At 46.7% G+C, this 25,857-nt stretch overlaps 1 protein-coding gene across 4 annotated transcripts in view; it reads right to left on the bottom strand.

The window, feature by feature from the left end:
* CACNA2D2 (calcium voltage-gated channel auxiliary subunit alpha2delta 2) overlaps positions 1–25,857 on the bottom strand; it is an 885,048-nt gene that overhangs the window by 98,033 nt on the left and 761,158 nt on the right. For all 4 annotated transcript variants that reach the window (XM_053287835.1, XM_053287834.1, XM_053287836.1 and 1 more), the window contains 2 exons: positions 22,155–22,233; positions 3,840–3,889 (listed from right to left, as the gene is read on the bottom strand). In XM_053287835.1, coding sequence (XP_053143810.1) covers positions 3,840–3,889; positions 22,155–22,233 — 129 coding nt within the window. The remainder of the gene's footprint in view (positions 1–3,839; positions 3,890–22,154; positions 22,234–25,857) is intronic.

Genomic DNA, 25,857 nt, shown 5'->3' with positions numbered 1-25,857 from the left:
AGCAGTTACACAAATCTAAGCAGAGATTTGCAGTGGAGTTTTTTTTCTTTTTCTTTTAACATTCAGTCCTTACATTCTAGTTACTGCAGGACCCTGGCTCTTTAAATGCTTTGGCCCTTCTATAGAAAAAAAAGGGGGGAATATCTTGGTTCTGTCCTAGTTTGGGACTTCTATAGAGCAATTCTGCCCTGGCTAGAGTAGACTTGGGCTTTACCTCACTCCTGCAGGCGCGTAACAATGATAGGGGAAGGGGAGACAGTTGTCTGGGGGCCCCACTGCCTGGAGGGGCACCCCAGAGGCACCTCATGTGACTCCCCATTGCCCCCTGCCCAGCCCCAAGGCCCCTCAGCCACTTGCCCTCTTCGCCGTCTCTCCTGCTTGTTCTGCTGGCCGGCAATCGAAGCAGCAGGCAAGCTGCAAAGAGCTCCTTTTCTCCGGCCTCTCAGCTGATCGGCGGGTGGGCGGGGCTTCCCGGAGGCCTCCGTGTAGGCCGCAGTGAAGCCTGAACTCGAGTAGGGCCCAAGCCAGCCAGGAAGGAGGAGGCAGCCAGAGTGTTCTCTGCAGCAGAAGACCCCTTGCTGCCCTGCTTAACCCAGACCAGCATTTGCCAGGTAGAGTGTGAACTCCTTTTTGTGGTTACCTTTCCCGCCCCCCCCCATATAGGGATCTGCTTGCCATAGGGCTTGGATAGGGGGGGGGGAGGGACCGAGAAGTCTCTGAATATTTATTTTGAAACAGCTTGGAAAATTTGCTGACTTAAAAAAACTATCTAAAAAGTCCTATAAGTGGCTTGTTTCATGGCAGAAAATTGCAAAAACTTCTGGAACAGTATTTTATTAATTTTATTTATTCATTCATTCATTTATAAATGCACTTATGTTCAAGTTGTTTTGCAACCCAGAAGGTCTGAGTGAGAACTGTGAAGCATGTGTGGTGCTTTTATTTTATTTTTCTTGTGTGTGAACTGCCCCCCAATAACTTGCAGGGACTTCAGGGTAAATCTGGCCAACATGTGAATGCAGCACCTCCATTCCAGAGGAGATGTGTGTTAAAGGGCTTTAAAAGCCTCTTGTGAAAAACCTCCTGGAATCAAACTTTACTGAATTGGTTCAGAATTCTGAGAAAACAAACATAGGCTCACCCTGCATGGTTGAAAGTCTCCTTTGCTAATCTGCAGCAAGGGGCCCATTTTAATAATTAGTGTTTCTAGTGTCTTCTCATTTGCTCAATTTTGTACATCTGTTTTTTGTATGTTTTGAATGAGGACAGAAATGTGAGAATAAAAGTCCCCTGCTAACTGGGCAAAGAGGCACCTTTTTCTCTTTGTAAACCGCCCTGAGCCATTTTTGGAAGGGTGGTATAGAAATTGAATTATTATTATTATTATTAAAAAATTTCTCGGCGGGGGAGCCCATTTAAGAATCTTGTCTCTGGGCCCACTCCAACCTTGCTACGCCCCTGCACTCCTGTAATGTAACACATCAAAACATCCACCTTTCACTAGAACGACCTAGGAAGAGCTCAGCTTTCCCTCTTCCCGGGACAGGAGATTATTGCAAATTAATTTTCTCCCCATCCACCTTTGCTGAGTTTTATTAGAATGCTGCATGCATCAGCTGCCAGGAACCTAACAACTGGAAAAAGAAGCACACAGTGGCTGTCAAAGTAGTTAATATGCTGAACATTTTTAGTGCTAAAAACAACAGCTTCTAGAGCTACAACTAAACAGCCAGGTTATCAACTGCTAGATTGTGTCAAACTTATGTATTTCCTTCCCAGGCTATGAGAAGAAGAAGAAAAGGAGTAACAAACAAACAAACCCCAGCAGCATTGAAAACAGCCTCTCTGAAGAGATCAAGACAGGAACTATGGTTTGTTCACCTAGGAAGAACTGACTGGATCAGTCATCAAATTGTGTGTGTATGTGTGTGTGAGTGTGTGATTGTGTGTACACACCTTTGCTTCAGTTTAAGCCTTTTCTTTCTTTCTCAATTGCTTTGCCTTCTTGTCTCCATCTCTCTCCACCCCACCCCGCTCCCCAATTTCCCCTTGGCTTTTGGCCTGAAGATTTAGGCATCATTTGAATAGAAAGCTATTAGCTCTGCCTCGTCACCCCATTTCCAGGGCACTAATAACTCATCCCAGCTCCCTCTCTCACACGCTGCTTGTCGACTCTTAATAGCTTGATAGATCGGCCAGTTTGGCTTGCTCCTCTGCGTGCTGATTCAAGCACAAAGTTTTAATAATTAGCCACATAAATACAAGTCCATAGAACAAGCATGCAAGAATTTTCTCCATGGACAAGAATGTGCTGGAACAGCAGGGGGCCTTACAGATTAGGATTTTATCAGAGCTCTGTGTGTGAATGTGCCTATTTCTAAGGCCAAGGAATGCAGGATTGTTACATAGGGAATTTGTAACAAAGTTCTTTGAGCAGTGCTCCCTCTAAGGTGTGTGCACATGCATGTGCTCAGAAGTTTTTTGATGTCCGCTCAGTTAATTTTAGCTGCTGCTCAGGTTGAATCAGGAAGGCCCCACTCTGAATGCATGTGGGCGCACACTGCCTTGATGCTGCCGCACAGAACAAAACTCATTCTGCACACAGATTTTATTTAGTTATTTAACATATTTATATACCGCCCAAAACGCAAGTCTCTGGGCGGTTTATTATTATTATTATTATTATTATTATTATTATTATTATTATTATTATTATTACAGTTATATCCCGCTCTTCCTCCAGGGAGCCCAGAACGGTGTACTACATACTTGAGTTTCTCTTTACAACAACAGATGAAAAAAATTAGAGAGAACACTGTCTGTGGGCCAAGAGGAACCAGGGCTGGAATAACAGGAGCATAGAATCCCATGAGGAACACTTGCTGAGCTATGTGCTACTACTGGCTCTACAGCAGCAATATTCCATGCAGCTGATTTCCACATGATCAACTTGGAGTTGTAGCAGTAATTGGGAAGCATGGAGAGTGCACAGGAAAGTCCCCTTAAAGGAGGGGCCATAGTTCAGTGGTAGAGCACATGTTCTGTAAGCTTGTTCCCAGGTTCAGTCCCTGGCGTTCCCAAATAAAGGAACTCAGGTAGCAGAGATGGGATAGACCTGTGCCTGAGAAATTGGAGAGTCTCTGCTAGTAGACGGTAGTGAGCCAGTGGACTGATGGGATATAAGGCATTTCCTCATTTTTATAACCTTGCCTCTGCTTTGACAGGATAAAGCCACTCATGCATTCTGCACCATCCATGCTGTACTGGGTTGAACCTCTTTGATGGTGTGGGCTGACAGAGAAGGTATAGTATCAGCATCTCAGTGCCTCTGTGCTGCTGGATTCACAAATGTTTAAGTGAAATTCTGAGACCTTTCAAGATGGAAATGAAAATGTCCCCAAAGAGAATATATGTGGCTTCAGGCAATGTTGTTAGCTTGTTCCTCAAGAGCCAAGTATTAAAAGACATCTAATTTTCTCTCATTCACTCTGAACTACCTTCCTTATATTCTATTGCTCTAGAGATCCAACAAGTGGAGACAGGATTCTTTTCACTAAAAAGCTATGCAGATTTTTACTAAGACCACAATGAATTACCTCTATAACACCCTCTGGAAAGCAGTCTTCAAACCAAAACTGCATGCAATATATATTCCAACCTAAACTGAATAATAGTGTTTATGTAAGTCACTTGATTACATTCCTTGCCCTGTCTTATGTAAAATGGCAGATTAGATAGAAGCAAAAGTAAGTTAGGCTAGAAGGGAATGCATATATGCTTTCTTTTAATTTAAAAAGTAGGGGGGAAATCATAGATGTACCCCCCACCGGTTTTCTTACCTGTGTGTTGATTCGGATGGCCCCGATGGAGGGAATTTCAAAGTAATAACCTTAAAACAAAAAGAAATAAGACAATAAACTTCAGAAATGCATTTCGGCATGGTACCTCTTAATTCACTTTCAGTACAAGCTCTGTCTTGCTTGCATTGTTGTCAATCTATTTCTCCATGTCAACATCATCAGGAGAAGGCATAACCTCCCTAAATGCCTGCCTGGAGGCAGTAATGGGCTGGATGAGAGATAACAAACTGAGTCTGAATCCAGAGAAGATGGAGTTACTTATTGTGTGGGGTTGGAATTCAGGAGACGATCTTGATTTCTCGGTTCGGGATGAGGTCACGCTGCCCTGGAAGGAACAGGTATGCAGTCTAGGGGTGCTTCTGGATCCAAACCTCTCCCTAGTGTTCCAGGTTGAGGAGGTGGCCAGAAGTGCTTTTTATTAGCTTTGGCTGATATGCCAGCTGTGGCTGTTTCTTGAGATGAACAACCTCAAAATGGTGGTACATATGCTGGTAACCTCTAGGCTGGATTACTGCAACGTGCTCTATGTGGGGCTGCCTTTGTATGTAGTCTGGAAACTGCAGTTGGTCTAGAGTGCTGCAGCCAGGTTGGTCTCTGGTCATCTAGGAGAGACCATATTACTCCAGTGTTGAAAGAACTACATTGGCTGCCGATACGTTTCCAGGCAAAATACAAGGTGCTGGTTATTACCTCTAAAGCCCTAAACAGCTTAGGCCCTGGGTATTTAAGAGAATGTCTTCTTCATCATGAGCCCCACTGCCTGTTAAGATCATCTGGAGAAGTTCATCTGCGGTTGCCGCCAACTTGTCTGGCGCCTACTCGGGAACGGGCCTTCTCCATTGCTGCCCCTGGACTTTGGAATGTGCTCCCTGATAAAATAAGAGCCTCCCCATCTCTGGCAACCTTTAAAAAGGCACTGAAGACACATTTATTCATCCAGACTTTTAATTCGATTTATAGTTTTAATATTTTTTATGTTGGGTTTTAAATGATTTTAATGTTAATGGTTTTAATGTTTAAATGATTTTCATTGTAAACCACCTAGAGATGCTATTTTTGGGTGGTATAGAAATATGTTAAATAAATAAATAAATGAAATAAATGCAGCCATGTTCAGCACACCAGATCCAGGCCACAATCCAACACAGAGTTAAGCACGCTTAAGCCCATTGGCACAGTTTGCAATGGGCAGTTCCTCAAAATGGAAGAACAGTTGTGGAAGAGCGCTCCTGAGCCAATACGTTAAAATGGGCAATTGCACTGAGGGATGCTATCACACAATTGCACAATTCTATGTATTTCTGGAATAGCAAGACTCCTGCAGCAGTGTGGGCAGTTAAAAACTGCATGCAGAATGCTGTGCAACATGCTGGCTGTTGATTTAATACTCTGGTGTTTTTAACTCTGAATTATACCGTGGCTTCAGCCTCCTGTTACAGATCCAAAAGCCCTGTTGGTGTAAATCAACAAATGATATTATAACTATATTGAAGACATACTGTGTAAAAAAGAGCCAGAAAGGGATATCGGTAAAACTATTAATATTAATATGGCACCATCCATACAAGAAAAACTGGTTCCTGTCCTGAGCTTGAAATTTCAATTTCAATAGTGGGCAGACAACAAAAGGAGTTGAGGGGAGGGGAGGGTACATAGAGCAAACAATAGAGAGAGATGGGAAGTATGGGAGAAGCACGGCTAACAAGCAATGGCTATGAGCAAATATAATCATACACACTAGGAGTTAAACTACACAATCTATTAAATGTGTAATTTGGTGTGTGTGCATGTGTACATGTTATATATGTGTTTTAATTTAAATAGCAGCCATGGGGAGGCCCAAGCAGAATTGGGACAGAGCATGTGCGGAGGGGTATTTGACCCTTTCCTTTCGTGCCATGGTCCAGATGAAAATGTCACCTCCTCTGAAGTTGCTGTTTGCTCCAGGAGGGAAGATCCTGTTGACACCATATTTGGCCCTAACACTTAAGAGAGCACCTTCTCCGTCATGAACGCTGTTGCCTATTAAGATCATCTGGAGAGGTCCGGTTTTGGTTGCCGCCAACTCGTCTGGAGAGGACTGGTTTTGGTTGCTGCCAACTCATTTGGTGACAAATTGGGACGAGGCCTTCTCAGTGGCTGCCCCAGGGCTTTGGAATGTGCTCCCTGCTGAAATAAGAGCATCTCCTTCTCTGTTTGCTTTTAGGACGTTGAAGACATACCCAGGGGCGTAACAAGGCTGGAGTGGGCCCAGAGACAAAATTTTAAAATGGGCCCCTCGCTGATACACACATACTTCACAATATATAGTGCACTCACACTCACATCCCCATTATGCCAGCTTCTCTAGAAAACTCCACTCCCTCGCTTTAACCCTGTCCCTCCACCCTCCCATGGGGAAGAGCGCTCCCGGCTCAGAGTTGCTTCTGCAGACAAGGACTTTGCTGCATGCATGCAGCCTTTGCTCCGAACTTGGGGTTGGCTTTTCCACGGCACCAAAGCTCTGCGGGTGTTGGGGAGTCATGTGACTTGCCTCTGGGGGGCCCCTCGAGGCGTGGGGGCCCCCAGGCAGCCACTTCCCCTTGCCTAATGGTAGTTATGCCCCTGGACGTACCGGTTTAAAATTTCAGGCTTTTAACTGAAATCTAAATTTTAATGTGTGTTTTTACCTATTGTGATTTCTTTCTGTTTTTATTAATATTAAATGTTTTGTTTTATATAATGTTTTAATCTGTACACTGCCTAGAGATTTCTATACTAGGCGGTATAGAAATGCAATAAATAAAACAAAACAATAATAAATAAAACTAGCCGACTCCGCACAGAGTATCTGTGCGCTCTTTGGGGCCAGCCACCCACACCTTCTGCCCCAGTCTCTGCTTTCAGGCCTAGCCGCCTCTACTCCCCACTACCACTTCTGCCCCACTCTGCATCCAGGCCCGCCACCACTACCGGCTTCTGTGGCCGAACCGGGCCCGCCGCCACCTCTGGCCTCCGTGCCCGGGCTGGGCCCACCTCCGCCTCTGGCCTCCACAGCCGGGCCGGCCCTGCCACCGCGGCTGAGCCAGGCCTGCCACTGCCTCTGGCCTCTATGGCCGGTCCGGTCCCGCCACTGGCCTCCGTGGCTGGGCCCGCCTCCATGGCCAGGACCACCTCACCTCTGGCCTCCGTGGCTGGGTCTGCCACAGCAGTGGTGACCAATTCTCCTGGGTGCACCTCAGCCAATCAGGTGCCTCCGTCACCTAGCCAATCAGCTGGGTGCCAGGACGCACATTCCAAGGCTCACCCAGGAGAATTAAATATATAGATAATACATGCACGGCAGACCAGAAGTTCTTGCAACCATTGTAATACATAGTGCCTCCCCTCAGTGTTTCTTATCTAGATTAGGATATCAAAGCAGGAGCGGAGTGAGGCTGGTGGTGGCCCATATGTGGTTGCCACGGTGGCCCCCTGGCCCTGCCCCCACATCTGACATCAGATGTGGGGGCCCGGCTAGCCATGCTCCCGTGTCTGAGGTCAGACTCAGGGGGCATAGTCTCCCTTCCAAACGGGGCCACGCGGAAAGAGATCAGCCCGCGCTTCGATGGGCAGCGTGGGCCGGAACGACTCTCCTGGCCTTAAAGGCAGGGAGAGCCAAGAGATCGGCCCGCGCTTCACTGGGCAGCGTGGACCGGAACGGCTCTCCCTGCCTTAAAGACAGGGAGCGCCATTCTGGCCACACTGCCAATGCAGCGTGGGCCAATCTCTCTCCTAAACGGAGCCGCAGGGCCCCGTTTGGGAGGGAGATTGATTTGCCCTGCTGCGTTGGCAGTGAGACCAGGAGCAGCTCTCTCTGCCTTTAAGGCAGAGAGAGTCACTCCAGCTGTGCTGCCAATGCAGCGTGGGCCGATTTCGGCTCCAAATGGGGCTGCGTGGCCCCATTTGGGACCAAAATAACACCCCTGCATCTGACATCAGACGTGGGGGGGCATGTCTGCGGCCACGCTCGTGGCCCCTTATTGGTGGTGGCCCAGGTTCTTTGAACCCATTCGCCCAATGGTGGCTCCGCCCCGTATCAAAGTGTGAGGTTACTGCTTCTATTCTCCTCTAACATGCAAGAGCTGAATATGCACTAGAGTCTCAGTCTTGCATATGAAAGCAACACACAATAGATCACACCTGCCTGCCACATACCATTGGTATACAGCTTAGGCAGACATTGAGATGAGGAGGCCCAATTTCATTTCTCAGTTTTGTTCTTACAGCTCCAGTGAAGTCACTGCAGCAGTTCTAAAACCAATGAGAGACTCTTAACAAAGAAACACATTTCATGGGAGGACTGCAAGATTTCTAAGGCTGTTTACCCAACACAGGTAGATTTTTTTTAAAGGGAGAAAAATGTCTAGCTCATGTGTCTCTTCGTTAACTGCTCTCAATGCAGACTTGGCCAGCAGCCTGGTCAATCTTGCAAGCACACAGATAGCAGGTGTTGAACCTGCTGAGGCTGCTCTGCAGCTGCTGCCCAGGATGGCCACAACAGCCTTCTACATCTTTCCAAGGGGAATGCTGCATGATGGAAAGGGCACGAGGCAAGCTCGAGAACAGCAATAATAATAATAACTACAGTCCATTTAGCATCGGATGCTCTCAAAGCGCTTTCTGTTGCTCTCTCAGCCAATCAATGGCATCCATCCATCTAGCACATTAGCTGATTACTCTACCCAGTGCAACTATCGGCCCACCGATAGCATCTGTGAATCTAGCTGTCTACAGTGCTATCCATCTCTCTGCAGCATCTGCCTATTTAGTTATCATATCTGTTTAGCAGTCTGCATATGAACTCTAGAGCTGTATATGACATTTTTATCTCTTCCTTTCTCTCTCTTCTCATTTTCAGCAAATTCATCACTGATAAATGACTTTGTTTGCTATTATGCTCATTTAATTTTGTTGACAGGGAAACTGAGGCTTTAACAATCATCAAATGCCAAATGATGGGCTTATCTAGTTAAGATATGGCAAAAGGTGACCCTTTCTCTCCCACAATTCCTGCTCAGGAGGTAGCCTGATTGAGCAATCTGGGAAACGTAATCCAACATGTTAGAATGGTTTATGTTGCCACATCCATGAACTGTGCACTTGGCTGCAAGCAGCTCTTCTATGATCCCATCTTCCACTGCACTGCTGAAGCTACAGAAAGGCTGCTTTAAGCCTGACTGTGCAGAACTGCAAGGGGCGTTAGAATCCTATAGCAATTTTTAAAAACCCACCCAAGCTGCATTGTCTAAAAGTAATTCTTCCCTAAGTTCTATTACAATTATTATGCACATTAATATAGTGCTGGCAATATGTTCTGTATTGGGTAGATGTGATTGTCTTATAATTTGGAGGTGATGGAGAAATAAAGGACAGAGACGAGTTCAGGAACTGACATAGTACTAAGAGTGGGGTAAAGAAGTCTCCAAAGGTAATATATAAGCTTGGTTCATAAATCATCAGAGTAGCATCGTTGCCACTTTGCTGTAGTTTGGCCCCACACTCCTCCAATTATATCTGAAGGCCAAAATCATATTATATGGACTGATGATATAGGTACTGTGCCAATGACAACACCACTAGAAGGGATGGGGGAATTAAGGCACAGCCAATGTATACATAGTTAGCCCATTCCAAGGGATTTCAGCCTTCAAATATTTCTGCAGAGACATGAGACTCAACCATGCAGGCGTGGAAACCATGCTTTTCCAGTTATATATCCTTATGATAAAGCTAGTGTGTTATATCAAACCAACTAGGCTTTTGTATAGCTTGACTGATAGCTTAAAGGCATTCGATGGCTAGTGGTTACTAGCAAGTTGGTACCTATATCCCTGTAGTAGGGTTGATGGTTTGGCAGTTAGATTGCAGCCAGCAAAGGATATATAAGGTTGAGTTTTTTTTATCTGGCTGACAAAGAGGAGTCTTGTGGGAATCAAAAGTATGCTATTGCTATTTGGTTACTGATGCTGCTGTACAGACTAGCATTGTCTTTCTGGGTATGTACCTGTTCTTCCTTGTTCTATCTATCTATCTATCTATATTATTAATTCTCAAAGACGGGCCATGCGTGGGGACGTGGTAGAAAGGAGGCGATCCACTGACAGAGTCTGCAAGCAGAAGCACCTGATTGGGCAGTGGGGATTCCATATGCAGATAGGCAGAAGGAGCCTGCGGCACTGTGGTGATTGGGCAATGGGGATTCCCTATGCAGATAAGGAGGAAGAGCCTGTGATGGTTAAGGTCAGTTGGAATGCAACTGTTGATGCGTCAAGAAGATGTTCTTGACTGTAGAGGAGAGGAATCTCTCTATATAAAAGGATAGTGGGCAGGGGTCTGCAAAAAGACGGGCTGTGAGGGAGGAAAGAGCCCCTTCAATAGAAGGAGGATGCCTTTGTGTGAATTAAATGAGGAAACAAGATGAACAAAACCTGTTAACTTAAAGGGAGGGAGGGAGAGAAAGAACATGAAGGGAGGGGGAAGAAAGAGTGGGGAAGAGCGAGTGGAGGAGAGAGAGAGAGAAAAAGAAGGGAGGGGAAGAGAGACAGAAGGAAGGGCAAGGGACGGGCCTGAGCCTGTCAGCAGCCTGAGGGGAATGAGCGGCCATGGCAGCACTGGCAGCAAGGAAGGGCCCAGTCAACCACTGCTGCTGTTTGGGGCTACCAAGGTCATTGTCAGAGGGAGGGAGGCAGGCAAGGGACGGACCCAGGCCTGTCAGTGACCTGAGAGGAATGAGTGGCTGTGGCAGTGGCAGCAGTGAGGAACGACCCAGTCAACCACTGCTGCTGCTGTGGGGAGGAGCAGGAGCGGGGCTCGGGCTAGGTGGGGAGGTCTCTGGGGATATGGGGCTGCAGCTTGGCCAGTAGGCGGCAGCAATGCTACAGCCATGACCAGAAGGGTGAGGAGGGTGGAAGCAATGGGATGGAGGAAGAGCAGAAGTGCAGCTCAGATGAGGGTGGAGAGATCTCTGAGGTGAGGGGAGCAATCAAGTACTAACGCGTAGATGCTCTAGAGCGTGCAGGAGTTCCAGCATTGAAGCGGAGAGAAATAATGGCGGCTGCCAGGAGGCAGAGATGGAGGGCCGGTGGGCAAAGCCCCTCCGGCCAGAAGAGGTGGGTGGACGGCGGGTGAAGCACCGCGGCCAGGAAGAGGAGGCGGTGGCAGGGAGAAATAATGGCAGTGGTGAGAAGGTGGGCAGATGGGAGGCAAAGCCCTACCAGCCGGGAGGAGGAGGTGGAAGGCGGTGACAGGATGGCCTGGACCTGGCCCGCCCAATGGGGAGAGGTACGGGGGGGGGGTGGAGCGAGTGAACTGCGGGGGGCGGGTGGGCGAGGGAGCTCCGGGGGGTGGGCAAGCGAGCTGTGGGGGGCGAGCGAGCTGAGGGGGGCAAGCGAGAGCGAGTGAGGAGGCTGCGGGGGGGAAAGCGAGCGAGTGAGCTGCGGGGGGGAGAGCGAGCGAGCGAGCTGCGGGGGGGGAGAGCGAGCGAGCGAGCTGCGGGGGGGAGAGCGAGCGAGCGAGCTGCGGGGGGAGAGCGAGCGAGCGAGCTGCGGGGGGGAGAGCGAGCGAGCGAGCTGCGGGGGGGAGAGCGAGCGAGCGAGCTGCGGTGGGGGAGAGCGAGCGAGCGAGCTGCGGTGGGGGAGAGCGAGCGAGCGAGCTGCGGTGGGGGAGAGCGAGCGAGCGAGCTGCGGTGGGGGAGAGCGAGCGAGCTGCAGGGGGGAGAGCGAGCGAGCGAGCTGCGGGGGGGAGAGCGAGCGAGCGAGCGAGCTGCGGTGGGGGAGAGCGAGCGAGCTGCGGGGGGGAGAGCGAGCGAGAGAGCTGCGGGGGGGAGAGCGAGCGAGAGAGCTGCGGGGGGGATACCACAGGCTCAGTACACAATTGCACAGATACTCTGTGCGGGGTCAGCTAGCATATTATATATTTTGAAAAATATGTTTACTTTGTGCGATATAAAGTCATACATCTCAATGACCTACAGATACCAAATTTTGCATATAGAATCCTGCCACTGAAATTAGCTGAACGTACTACAGGAGTTGCTCATTATCTGAAGGGTTTACGTTCCTGCAGATTACTGCAGGCAACTAAACCATGGATAATGAGTCATTGAGTCTATGGGAATGCAGGGGTTAGGTTCCCAAACTACCCCCCCCCCCACATCGCAAAAATGGGCCAAAAAAGTGTCCTACCGTGCTCCACAGTAGTCAGGAGTCCAAGGATGTCCACCACAAGTGAAAAAGTCCCCCAGATTTGTCTGAAAATCATGTGTGTATGGGGAGTTGTTTTTGTTTTAACACAGATGAGCCATAAAATGGCTCCTATATTCAAAATGGCAGACAGAAATAACCTCTGCTTTGCCTGTTAACTGGGCAAAGAGGCACCTTTTAAACATGGTGATTCTCTTTATTGATCAGGGGGAGAGTAACTGGCCCTACCCACCCCCAGCACAGTACCTCTAGTGACTGTTGCTGGTGTCTATCATGTTTCTTTTTAGATTGTGAGCCTTTTGGGAACAGGGATCCATTCTATTGATTGATTATTTCTCTATGTAAACCACTTTGGAACCTTTTGTCGAAAAGCGGTATATAAATTGTTGTTGTTATTCCTGGCCACACCCAAACTGCGGATATGTGGATTTAACCCCTTATTGGCCGGATTTCTTTTGTGTATGCTGAGGTTGGATGTACAAAGTCACATGACAAGGGGGCGTGGCCTGGGCTGCGGAGAGCCTGAACGAGCTCTCGGAGCGTCATTTCAGGCAGGGTCGGCTGCCTAATAGGACGTTTTCCCCTCTCTCTCCCTCCGGAGAGGGAGAGGAAGGGAAAAACATTCTATTAGGCAGTCGGAGCTGCCTGAAATCCTTGGCAGAAAGTTTGCTCGGGCTCTCGGCGGCCCGGGCGTGGGAGGGGGGAGTTCGCTCTGGGCTCCTATGGAGCCCAAGCCACGCCCCGTGCGCGTGACGTCACGCGCACAGGCATTTCAGAAGGGGCCGCTGAGTGGGGCTGGACACAGGCCGCCGCTCGGCTGGCTCCGCGCCTACTGAAATCACTACCTGGATTGGTCCATATACCAATCCAGCCAGCTTACCTAGCAGGTGCAGGAAGCTGGGTCCACCGAGAAGCCATTCTCATGGGCATCCCTCCACACTAATTCCTACAACTCTCCTGCTTTCCACGTCACCCCCCCAGACAGACACTAGTCTCCAGCTGTCCGAGTCGGATCTTCGTGAAGACAGGTGATATAGCTTCTTGCCCGGCTCCTTTAGGGTTGAATCTATCCCTCTCTCTAATTTCTGGAACCTTACCCCCCAATCTTAAAGTAACTCTCTCCAGCCCGCCTGGGAATTTACACATAATTTGGAACTTTAAGCTGAATGTGCCTTACAATAGTCAGTTTTCATATTTGTAATATTTGTATTACTTTTATGCTAGGACTGCCTAGTAACCTAGTCTTATTGCATTTATTTGTTTTTCTTACAATAAACTTTTGTTAATTAGAACCTCTCTCTTAATCTGATTTTCTTGAGTTCAGGCGCTTGCACAAATTAAAACTGTTTGGAACTGTCTCGTCCTTTTTGAGCTAAATTTCCCACATTTGCCTGAACTGGGGGTGTTGACCAATCATCCCTGAGGCATCAGTCAACAACCCTTCACAACAGTCCCAATTCAGATTGGGTCATCATAGTTACAGCTGTTGAGGAAGCTACTAGTGGGGAAAACAACAACAACCTATAAGAGCTGATGCCCATTTATACTGCTTCAACCAATAAAAACAAAAACATTCCCTTTCAGTGCTAAAAACCTAATGCTCCTTCTTGCCAACAATTTCATTCCTAAACCCCATACCCTTGCTGTAACAGAACAATGGAACAGTGGGCTCCCTGTCCTCTTATTCTTAAGCAGTATGCCCTCCTTATTCTCTTTGCTAAACAGAAAGTGGTACCAGCTATAGCAAACAGTAGGACATTCCTCATACTATAGCTTTTCTCTGTTTCAGGAACTCCTGCTGTCTTTAGTGGAACTCATCCCCCACCCCCACCCCATGATGTCACTGCTGCTCTCAGCATACCTTTGATGTCAGAAGCAGAAGCCTGGGGAACTAGCAGCAGGGGGTGGCAAAGCTCTCAAGAAACAAAGGTCCTCCTCCTCCTCCCAATGCCCTTCAGAACAAAGGGCACAATGAGAGAAAAGCTGAGAAGCAGAAACTTCATCAACAGGGGTGGGTAATAAATACATTTCTAAAAGGTCACTGCAAAAATGGAGAGAGGCAAATTAAAATCCCACTTGGTCATATACTCATCAGATACTAAAACAAAACAAAAGCCAAGAGGAGCTTGTTGACTCAAATGGTTACAAAAGCCTTTGCCTTTTTAAGAAGCTTTCCCTGGCAAACTAGATGTACAAATGCGTGTAATGAAGCCTCAGCATTTTTAAAGAAATGAAAATGAGCCTTGAAGGACTGCAAAGGGAGACTCCATCTTGGAGCAAAGGGAGGGTATTTACAAGGGTCTTGTCTGGAAACCTGTGTGTATGTGTGTGTGAGCTGGGGGGCACATTTGAGTAGGAAAATGACCAGGGGGTAAAGGATAAGCACTTCCTGCTCGCTTACCTGTCTGCTCAGCCTCCCTGAGGCTGATTTTAATTAAAAACAAAGCTTAACCAGGGCTTCATCAGAGCATTTGCAGGTAATGTCTTCCATCTTTCCATCCTCACTCAATGACAATGACAACTACGACAATGAGCATTTATATACTGCTTTTCAACAAATGTTTTCAAAGCGATTTATGTAGAAAAATAAATAAAAAATAAAGATGATTACCTGTCTCCAAAGGACTCATAATAAAAAAAGAAACACAAGGCAGACCTGGGGCGAAGCTACTATTGGGTGACCGGATTCTAAGAACCCGGGCCGCCACCCCTCAGGTGCCGCGCCTTCCAAGTATACCCACCCCGGCGGGGTGTGTGTGTGTAAGTGCACCCACCCTGCCCTTAAAGCCATCTCCACTCGCCGTTGAACCGGCCCTTGCCGGTTCTATGCATATCCCTACCGCGCTGCCGCGTTTGGGAGTTAAATGGCGAGTGCTGCCATTTAAATGGCCAGCGCTGCCTACGTCTGATGTCAGATGTGGGGTTTAGCCACACGTGGTGTGGCTCCTGAATGGGACCTCACAGCTCAGTTTGGGAGTTAGATGGCCAGCGCTGCGTTCGCAACGCGGTCAGGAGAGGCTCTCCCTGCCTCCTTCCTCTTTAAGGCAGGGAGAGCCGCTCCTGGCCATGCTGCAAATGCAGCGCTGGCCTGGATCTAACTCATGAATGAGGCTGCATGGTCCGTTCGGGAGCCAGACCACGCCCCCCCGCGTCTGACATCAGTTGCAGGGGCGTGGCTAACCCCCGCGTCTGACATCATATTTGCAAGTCTTGTGCATTATTAGAAATATTGTATCGGATCTGATATGATAGATATAGGTATCGCATCTTTTGAGCCTTCAGAATATCAGTATCATTATCATGATTGGATTTCTGATCAGAAATCTGATAATTATAGGTAAAAATCCCGATAGACGTCTATGAGGAAATTTTTTTTAAAAGAAGGCGGAAATGGCAAGGCAGAGAGCTCTTTTAATTAGGCACACATGTAGTCCAGGATGGCAGGACTCCATGCACATTTTAAAATTTTGAAAAAAGTAACCCAGAAATTGTATCCACATCTGAGAATCGAGGCAAAAAGTGATATCACATCTGAGAATCACAGGGGAAGTTATGTCACATCCAAGAATCGCAAGGAAAGTGGTGTAACATCCAAGAAACTACCACTTGCTTTTTAAAGTAAGCAAAAATTAAATTAAAAATTGCCTAAATAAATAGATAAATGCACGGGCAGGCAGGCAGGCAGGCACTTCGATGGCAGAAGATGGCTTTCCCCCACCATTTCATATTTCCGCCACCATTTTGTGCTCTGATATTCTGATAATTTATCCAATATTCTACCCAATATCCCCCAATACCATATCAGATAATTCTGATCCGATATAGGCTTCCCTATATTGGATCAGAATTATTGCCAATATCAAGTCATTTCTGATACTGGAAATCTGATACTGCACAGGTCTAATATTTGTACATGTTAGAAAGATGCACTGCAGAAGCCTTGAAGATGCTGCTGTTGATATTACTATGGGAACCATGCTGATAGCCTCTTAATGTGCTTTATTACTCTTATCTCATACATGCTCACAACAACCATGTGAGGTAGGTTATTGCATTTCTAGGTTATTACTATTTCTGTGCCTCACACTGCCTATGAAGCAGCCAGTGAGCTTTCTTTAGCAAAAATTTATCTTTCCTCCATTGTTGTCAGCTGTGAATAAGAATGACCTCCAAATTACTATACAGAGGAGCTTCTGTAAACTGAAAGAATCAGTTCTTTCTTCTTGCAAGCTGGTAATGTGCCACCAATGGCTATGATAAGTATGTGTGAGCAGGCAGGGTAGTAAAAAATATTTGTAGGATTACATTTTATGGATTTATGTTTGCAAGGCTGCCCTCAGGCAGCCTGAGTCACGCCTTTTGTCTTGTTGATTACAATGATCATGAGTTTACAATACAGAATCCAGACATGTATGCACTTCTCTTGCAGATGCACAGGGTGGAAATAATGCTGTATGTTTCATGTGGAATGTTCTATATTACAACATGTTTTTCTGGGTTTCCCAGATTGCACACAGATCTGTTGTGAGATGCAAAATTCATCAAGATATACACACAAGTACAATGATGTGTGATGAAGACTGTTAATATGCTCTGATGCATACCCATGAATGCATCCTTAAAGTAACAGGGACTATAACATTTGAATCGCAGTGAGAACAAGCAAGGACATAAACAGAAAGTCACCCCTCAGGTGAGGCTTAAAAGGGCAAGGTAGGTGAAGGAAAGAAACAGGGATACAGGCATAAATGACCAGAGGCATTTGCACAGGACAGGACAATGAGAAGATGGATTACTGCAAGCCCTTGCAGGCCTTGCCATCAGCTGACAGGTACAGGAGGTGTGAAACGAAAGCCAGTGCTGCTGAACAAAAGGCCACACGAGGCAATCTCGGATAAAGGAGAGGTAGGGACAGGAGGTTTCAGATACAGAGGAAGGTGAATGAGATTAAAAGGGACTCAATGTGATGAACAAAGGCAACTGAAGACAGGGCATGGGAGGGGAGGGCAGCCTCAGAGCCTTAGCAAAGGTACACAGAAGGTTTTGCCATTTGTTGATCTCAGAGAATAAGAGATAAAATAGGTAACGTGGTATCCTATCTGTTAGTGTGACAGCACGCAAGCTTTTTAGTTACACTGAATTTTACACTTGTGCAACAGGTAATTTTACAAAATCTTACGCAAGCAGAAAAGGAAGCCCAACAATATTAATCCTAACCCTAATTTTGAAAAATACATGCACTCCTCTTCTACTGGCAAATGATTATCCTATATAAATTAAGTTGGCAAAAGGTAAGCAATAAGTGCACTAGTCACTTAATTGATTACGCAAGGTGAGGAACCTGCACATCTTTATAAGGTTGCATATCCCATCAGTAACTGGAGGCTCCAGCTGGCCTCATCAGGTGTGCCACCTTTCCTCCAGCCTAGCTGAAAAAGAGGCATGAAGAATGTGGCATCTGCAACAATAGAACTTGCTGGCAGGCAACTTTAGAGAGTGAGCTTCGAGGCACTGGCCACCACCGCAGGACTGATCAGAGGCCAGCCAACTCAGGCACCTGCCAGGACCCATAGGCCCTATGGCACTCCTGCCCAGTGCTTTCCACCCCTGCTCCAGCTCCAGCAGAAGTGCTAAAAGAAGAGCATCTGCTGCTGCTGCCCTGTTCCCTCCTCCTGAGATGGCAAGCTTCCTGGGTAGCAGTAGCTGCAGCTCCACCTTCAGGGTAGCCACGCACAGGCAGTGCCCTTGTGGAATTCCCAGAGGAGCATCAGGAGGCTGAGGCTTCAGGGAATTCTAAAACTCGCCCACTGCCCACAGCAACACTGAGGAAGGTCTTGCCGCTGCCACCAGTTCTCAGTATGTTTACCAGAACCCTGTGTGGGGCACTTGTGGGGGGTGGGGTGGGGTGGGGGGTGGAAGCAGTGGCAATGGCTCCTTCTTCAGCACCACCACCACCTTGGGCACTGGCACCATTTTACAGTTCCCAGATGTCCTGTCCCTAACTAAGCCTACTGGGCTGTCTTTAGAGACAGGCAATGAAAACCAAACAAACCACCTGTGTGCATTTCAGCTATTTTTAAATTGCTTCTTCTTGACAGCTCTTTGCCTTCCTTTCCCACTCTGTTGACCGATAAGCCCAGCCAGAGTCCAAAGGTAGATGAACATATTGAGCAGCAGCAGCAGCCGGGGTGACAGCTTGTTCTTTAGCACTGCCACAGGGAGTGGCACTGAAGAACAAGTTGCTGCCACCACTGCTCCTGCCTAGTAAGCTTGTTGGGCCAGGGAGGGATGGGGAGGCTGGACCAGGAGCCACAGAGGGTGGGGCAGAGTAGGCTGCAGGAGGTTTTGCTTGGGGATATGCCCCGCTCTAGCCCAGCCCTGACTGTCCCTCACTCTTTTCTCCGAGTGGTCCTTCAGGAAAAAAATGGCTGCTTATCAAGGCTGTAAGCGTTCCTGGTTCTGACTTCTTGCTAGCATGTGATATCAAGGACTTGCTGGCTGGTGAGCCCACAAATGGATTCTTCGAGTTTTTATTGAGCAGCCTAAGAACTGACTATTCATAGAGCAAGAAGCACAGCCAGCTCCCTGTTTTTCTCCTTCCCTTCCCTTCCTTACATACGATGTACTGAAACATTTGAAGTAGGATTTGCTGGTGCGGTATGCCCTGAGGGGCAATCTATAGAGTGCTGCTCCAGGACAAGACACATGGAAAAGACTGGGATTTTCCCAGGAGGGGTACATTGCAGAGGATTACATTCCGGGAAAATGAAAAGTTAAATATTTGGACCTCCCTGTTCCTATAGAACTCCAGGGAAACCTTACTCTGCACCCCCTCCCCTCTTAGAGGTGAAAACCCCCTCCCCTATTAGAGGATGTGAAGCTGAGGGGTAGACACAGTGTGGAGTGTCTTGCTTAGCTGGGTTTGTTTGGTTCCTGCAGTTGTCTTTCAGCAAGAAGGGAAATGGGGCTCTTTCAAAAAGCTTTCCCCGCTGGGTAATTGAATGTTTGTAACTGCTACTGTTTTAATCTAGTTATGAATGTCTTTATTTGTCTGTGCTGCTGGGTTTTTAAAATTGACTGTTATATTGATATTTATGGGTTTAGATTATTTTGTACATCGCTTTGGGTGCCATCCATTGGCAGAAATGTGGTCTACAAATATATAAATCTTTAAAAACAAACAATATTCTATTTTCTGCAGCTATAATTAGAAATAGCATTCTGGGAAGGATCTTGCTTCCAATGTACTGCAGCTGTACAAAATATTCAGATGAGTAACACACCGTGACATAATGCTTGCTCTTATGGAAACTTCCTCCCGGTTTCTAACTAGCTTTGCTTTCTTTGCCAAAATTTTTGTCCAGACTGAGTATGTAGTTTTAGGCAGAGACGGTAGACCTCCCTGTTTGGGCCCTAGGCTGGCAGCAGCCCAAGGTTTCTCTCAGGTCAGCAGACAGACAGTGTGTGATTCTCGTGGCTTAGCTTTTGGTAGCCATAGAATGAGCATGCCCAGTGGAGAGAAGAAGCTTTTTGCATGAGAACTGAAATGGCAAATGAAGATGAGAGCACTAATGATTGACTATCAACTTTAAAATCTCATCACAAACTAAAATTAAAGATAACTAGGCAAGTTTCTACCTAAATTGAATTTTGCCAGAAAGCAACTTTGGTGGAAGGTTATTGTAGAACTGGAAAAGGTACAGAGAGCAACCAAGATGATCAGAGGCCTGGAGCACCTTCCTTATGAGGCTAGACTACAGCATCTGGGGCTCTTTACAATGGAAAAGAGGTGACTATGGGGACACATGATCGAAGTGTATACAATTATGCATGGAGTGGAGAGGGTAGACAGAGAGGAATTCTTCTCCCTCTCTCACAACACTAGAACCAGGGGTCACCCCATGAAACTGAAGGCCATGAAATTTAGGACCAACAAAAGGAAGTACTTTTTCACATAGCACATAATTAATCTATAGAATTCTTTACCATGGGATGTGGTGATGGCCACCAGCTTGGATGGCTTTAAAAAGGGCTTAGATGAATTCATGGATGACAGGTCTATCAATGGCTACTCGTCTGGTGGCTGTGGGCCACCTCCAGCCTCAGAGGCACGATGCCTCTTAATACCAGTTGCAGGGGAGCAACAGCAGCAGAGAGGGGCATGCCCTCACCTCTTCCTGTGGGCTCCCCAGAGGTATCTGGTGGGCCACTGTGGGAAACAGGATGCTGGACTAGATGGGCCTTGGGCCTGATCCAGCCAGGCTGTTCTTATGTTCTTAAGGTGCTTGTTGGGACCAATGTGTTCAAAAATACCCTTTTATCCTTTTTGCTGCAAAGAGAATTCAGAGTGTCATTACAAAGTCCTTCCTAAAATTCAGACTTTGGATTTTCAGTAAAAATCCCCATTAAGTGTTCTGGGAGGGGAGGAAAAGGGAGGAAAAGGCTGGAATTACATTTAAATTACCCTGAATCTATGAGATGTAAAATGAATGGATAAATAAAAGCAAGCTTACTACTTCTCACGACTATGTGAGGTCAGCTTGTTCTCAGCACTGGAGATATGAACAGTAGCGGCTGGTGAGCACTGGAGCTGGGGACGGGTGGGGGTGGAGGAAAGCCCAGTCACCAAGGCAGGAGCGTCCCCCTGCTTTCCTCCATTCCAGTGGACTTGTGTATTTATCCAAGCGTGCCAAAATGGAGGAAAGCCAGGCAGGGGTGGGGAGAAGGGGCAGAAGGCAAAAGTGGCAGCAGCGGGGGGAGGGGGGAAACACGGGGAGAAGGCAAAAAGGGAGGAAGCAGAAGGGGGGAAAGCAGAACACAGGGGAAGAAGGCAGAAATGGGGAGAAAGCTGAAATGGGGGAGAGGACAGAAAGCAGGGGCAAAAGGTAGAAGAAAGGAGTAAGAAGGGCAGAAAGGAGAATGCAATGGGGAGAAAGCAAGGGGTTTGCATCCCTCCTCTCAACAAACAAGTTAGTGGGGAAGCTCAAACTTAGAGGCAGCCAGCAAATCCTCCAAAGAACAGATCTTCCTCCAGTCCCTCCTCTGTGCCTGTAACTTCTTTTTTTGGTCTTATGGGCTGGAACAAGCTGCTACTCAAGATATTCCAGCTCGTGGTTCCTTGGGGATACCTCCTGGAAATGTCTCCAAAAGGAAATGAAAATGGGTAAAAAATACACTTCCTGGTGGCTTCAGAGGCTGTATTTTCTACTCATTTTTTTAAAGTTCCTCTTGATTTCATTGGCAGTTTCCACATAGGGTAGTTTGGCCTTCAGTCCATTTTGGACAAGCGGAGGCCAGATTTAAGATGCTTTGCCTCTGATGTTACCAATTCCAGAATAGCAAATGTTGCTTGGCATTCATTGAGGCTATTCACATGAGTGTGCAAAACTGGTTAAGGGAGCCCAGCCTGGTTTTGCACACTCATGTGAACCACCGGGATCGCGACCAAGCCTGCTGGCTACATGGCGGTGAACCCACCAAAACATCCTCCTGCTAAAATGAGGTGAAGGTAGCGAGTGCTCCCTTAATGCCATTTTTTTGATCGTGTGTCAGCCTGCAGCTGACACACGGGGGGGAGGGGGATCCCAGTAATCATTCGCACTCATAAAGCAGTGGTGCGGTGAATTATTGGGACTCCTGGGAGCGGAGCTACACACGGCGGTATGTCCCAGCACCCTGAACCCCGGAGCTGTCAGGTGAGTCCCCGCTTGTCTAGGCAGGCAATCCTCTTGCCCAGAGAAGAACAGGAGATTGTGTGCAGGGAAGGCAGGCTAAACTCGCCATTTCCACAGACTGCTCTTGAGCTCTTCTCACCGATTGTGAGAAGAGCTCCATTGTCTTTATTCTGATATCACACAATTCATGCTAATAATTACATATAAACAAGCGATGCATAATAGCTGAGAGGGGAAAGTTTGAAACTGGCTGAGAGAAAAAAGTAGCTTTCTTCAGTCTGTTGAAAACTAAGCATTAACTTTCCTTTGTAGTTTCAACAGCAAAGAATACATGCCCCTCCCCACCCCCTTTTTCATATGGCTTTGTCGGGCTTCTACCTTTGAGCCAGTCTTCCTACCTTTATTCGCACAAGCCATCCATTGCAGGGGAGTGACATCATAATTATGTTGTCCAACAGAAAAGGTGAACACTCGTACCTGTGGAAAAGAAGAAGGGTTTCTTCAAGGAAAAAGAGATGGAAGCTTTTGACACAGGGCTTTTAAAGCCCTTTAACTCGCATCTCCTCCGGAATGGAGGGTGTGTGCTCACATATCTGCCAGATTTGCCTCAAAGTCCCTGAGAGTTATTGGGGAGCAGTTTACACACTATGGGTTTTTCACTGCATGTTAGAGTGCAGTCCAATGCATATCAGAGGTAAAAAAATCTACTATTTGCGTCGGTTTTTGGGGACAACTTTGAGTTTGCAGTAAACCCATGATAAAGCCTGCTGTGTGTAAAGGTCCATGGAGAACAGAAAAAAAATAAAGCTGGAGTGTCCCCCATTAAGTGGGAGGAGGCAGTTTCTACTGACCTTCCCCCAAGACCAAGAAATAAACTATTAATTTTGAAATGTTAGCATGTGTAAAAGAAACTCACAAAAAATGCCTTTTCACTCAGCAACTGTAACTCTTGAGAGCTGGGGATTCTACAATTAAATCTGGAGATACCTAATAGGGACCGATTTGCATGACCAGCGGCTACATGTTAGTGGCGTCTCAGCTTCCTGCCTGTGGCCAGCCAGTTGTATGAAGTCCTTGCCATGCACCAAAAACATTGTTCTCTGAGTATCTGTCAAGATATCCAAAAGGCTTCCTCTTGCTCATTGTGATCCAATTAGCTGGCTATAGCAATGGAACCAAGAAACCCAAGTCCCATTGCCCATGTGATTTAGCCAACTAACTTGGCTGTGCTTGAATAGTGTAGCACATGCTATGCAACAGTGTGGCTTGGTGACTCAGTATGGAATTTTCATTAAAAAATATACATTATTTCTTTGTACATTTGTATCCTGACTCCTCCAAAATGGTCAAGATGACTCACCACACGATAAAACCATGGAATATGATGAACCATTTATATACTAAAATAAAGACAAATTCCCACAATCAGTGGGTGTGCAGGGGAAAAAATCACCAAAATGTAGCACGCCCTGGCTCCCAGAACACTGCCAGTTGCTTGTGTGTATCATCTAACATATTATAACCAAACTGGCACATGTAAGCAAATGCCCTCAAGTGTTGTTTGTAGTGGTGTAACAAAAGCAGAATCCTGTGTGTGGTGGCAATGGGCCATGCGCTTTTAAGCAGCTGTCACATGCCCAATGGCCATGTGAATTGGCCCTAAGATGAAGCAGAGCAGCTGATCAAGTTAATACTGCTATTCATCATCTGTTAATTAATATTTATAAAGGACCTACACGATGTTGGGTCCTCTAGTGTTGTGCTGCTGTGCAAAAACACTTCTGTACAGCTTCATGTCAAATGAAGAACAATACTTCTGCCATACATTTCCGAATTTTACAATAAGGAAACATCAGCTTAAAAAAAAAATTAGGTGGACAGTAGAAAAACAAGTAGACCCAACATCATTTTTGGATGAAGTATGTGTGGGACCTAGTTATAAGTCCTAGTTTATTGATTAATTGATTGATTTCTACCCCACCCTTCCAAAAATGGCTCAGGGCGGTTTACATTAAAAGATGTAGTTATTTTTACATATGTAGAAAGAAGGATCTGTTAGGAATCACAGGGGGATGTAGAGGTGGGAGGGGGAGGAAAGTCTCTTCCTGGGCCCTTCTTCCCCACTGGTGATAATGTTCTCCTGATCTTGGAAGAGACAGGGCAGGGAGAAAAGCCACCTCTGTTTTCTTCTGCCTTCTCTGTCCCCTGTCTCCTGCCTTCTCTCCCTTATTCTGAGCTATAGGAGAGATGTGGAAGACAGTCCCTGCAATATGTTGAGTGTGTTCAGCCAGCATCCATCCCAAAGCTTACTTTAGAGACTGAATTTGGGCATGGCAGACTGAACCATTCCCTTGAACACAAGCTAAACATACAGTGATAATTCAGAGGAGGAAAGAGTGATTGGCTAAGCAAACTGAACTGACCACTGCTCCTGAACCCACTGTTGGACGGGGAGGCCTCTTATTCTCGCAAAAAATAGGGTGGGTGGGGAATAAAACTAACCCACAATCCTTCCCCAAAATCAACAGGCCCAAGAAAGCAAACATGCACTATCTCCAGATTAGCTGGGAAAGCTTGATCACTCATTTCATCATTCAGCTGGAGGATTGGACTTACTGAACTGGGAAAGGGATTGCCAGTGAGGAGGCATGAATTTGATTCCTCCATATTTGTCAGTAAAGACATGCAGTTGCTATCATTTACAGTAACGCTCTCCATCCCTGCCTATCCTCTAATTGGTGTCTTCAGTTGTTTGCACATTTATAGCACTGGTCTTCTATGTGCAAGAAATAAGTTTGGAGTTGTAGGTGCTTTGTGACAACAGTGCAGCTGCACAGTTGTAGTAGGATTTCTAGAAAGTGATAGCAACAGTTGACAAAACCATCAGAGGAAATAGCTGTGAAAACTGTGTGACCAAATTTTGAGTCCAAAGCATATCAGAACTTCTACCCATTAGGGTGATATTTCTATGTACAGTACAGCTAATTCTGACGGAATCTCTGTAAAACCCAGTCAACCCAGCAGCGTTGACAAAAGCGCCCCTTTCCTGTAGCAAAAGTCCATGCAAAGTTTTAAAGGAACTTTCCAGGCACTTCAAGGTCAGTGCAGGCAATAAAACAGTGCCAGCGTGTTAGACGCCCCATTAAAGGGGCAGTGGCTCAGTGCGGGAGAAGGCAGGCAGGAAGATCAACTGTCTAAATAGCTCATATCAAATGAGGCGGAATCCAGCAATAAAGCATGAGTTAGCCACTTCTCCCTGTCCCTGTGACTGAGTTGATGCAGGTCAGACAGCTGGTTCCTTAGCTATCTGGACATGTTTCTTGACTCATTTATAAGGTTCCGTATGCAAAAAGCTGGGTGGGCTGATGCTGCCTACTACCCCCCCCCCGGCTCATGCCCAGCTTACAACGGGAAAAATTCATCCCAGATAAAGCAGCTGAACAAGAGGGACTTCACCTGCCCTTCTTCCCGCTCATATGGTCAAGCCTCCATATGAGATCCATGCTAAGAAAAGAGGCACGGTGTAACAGAGATGTTGATAGATGTTGTCAATAGTGATCGATGTTGTTCTGTGTTTTAAATCTGGCATTTGTCTTGGCCAGCACACAGCCATTTGGTGGAATATCAGGCCAGTCAGTTTCAAAGATCAAGCTTTCAAACTAAGGCAAACATTGCTCTGTAATATGTAGCCGGAGTCATTCACAACTAGCCTTTGGACAGCTGTTCTGTATGGTATTTTCTGGTAGGCAGCTGGCTCTTGTGGATGTCTCCTGTTTCTCTTTCCTGGTTCCCAAACAGATGACTGTGCCCGTTGTTTAAATTTTTATTTGGGCCTGTGCACATAGGTTTTGAGGGGAGAATCTGGATCCAGGGGTTCCAATGAGGAAGTGTCTTGCTACTCCTAGCCCCCTCAAATATTTGCTGGAGATATACAGAGAATGAAGTCTCTTTGTGCACAACTGTTAAGTGGGTCAAGATTCAGGTCTACAATCAGCTGCACAGAACAAACCTCCTGGGATGCAAGAGGAGACAGAAAATTAGCTCTTGCTTGCTAACTGCAGATAATAACTGTATATTTAGTATCTGCTTCTAAATGATGAG

The sequence above is a fragment of the Hemicordylus capensis genome, chromosome 2, assembly GCF_027244095.1.
Source record: "Hemicordylus capensis ecotype Gifberg chromosome 2, rHemCap1.1.pri, whole genome shotgun sequence".
Taxonomy (NCBI): Eukaryota; Metazoa; Chordata; class Lepidosauria; order Squamata; family Cordylidae; genus Hemicordylus; species Hemicordylus capensis.
The sequence above is the reverse complement of the archived record's forward strand: the minus strand, read 5'-3'. Positions and strand labels throughout refer to the sequence as shown.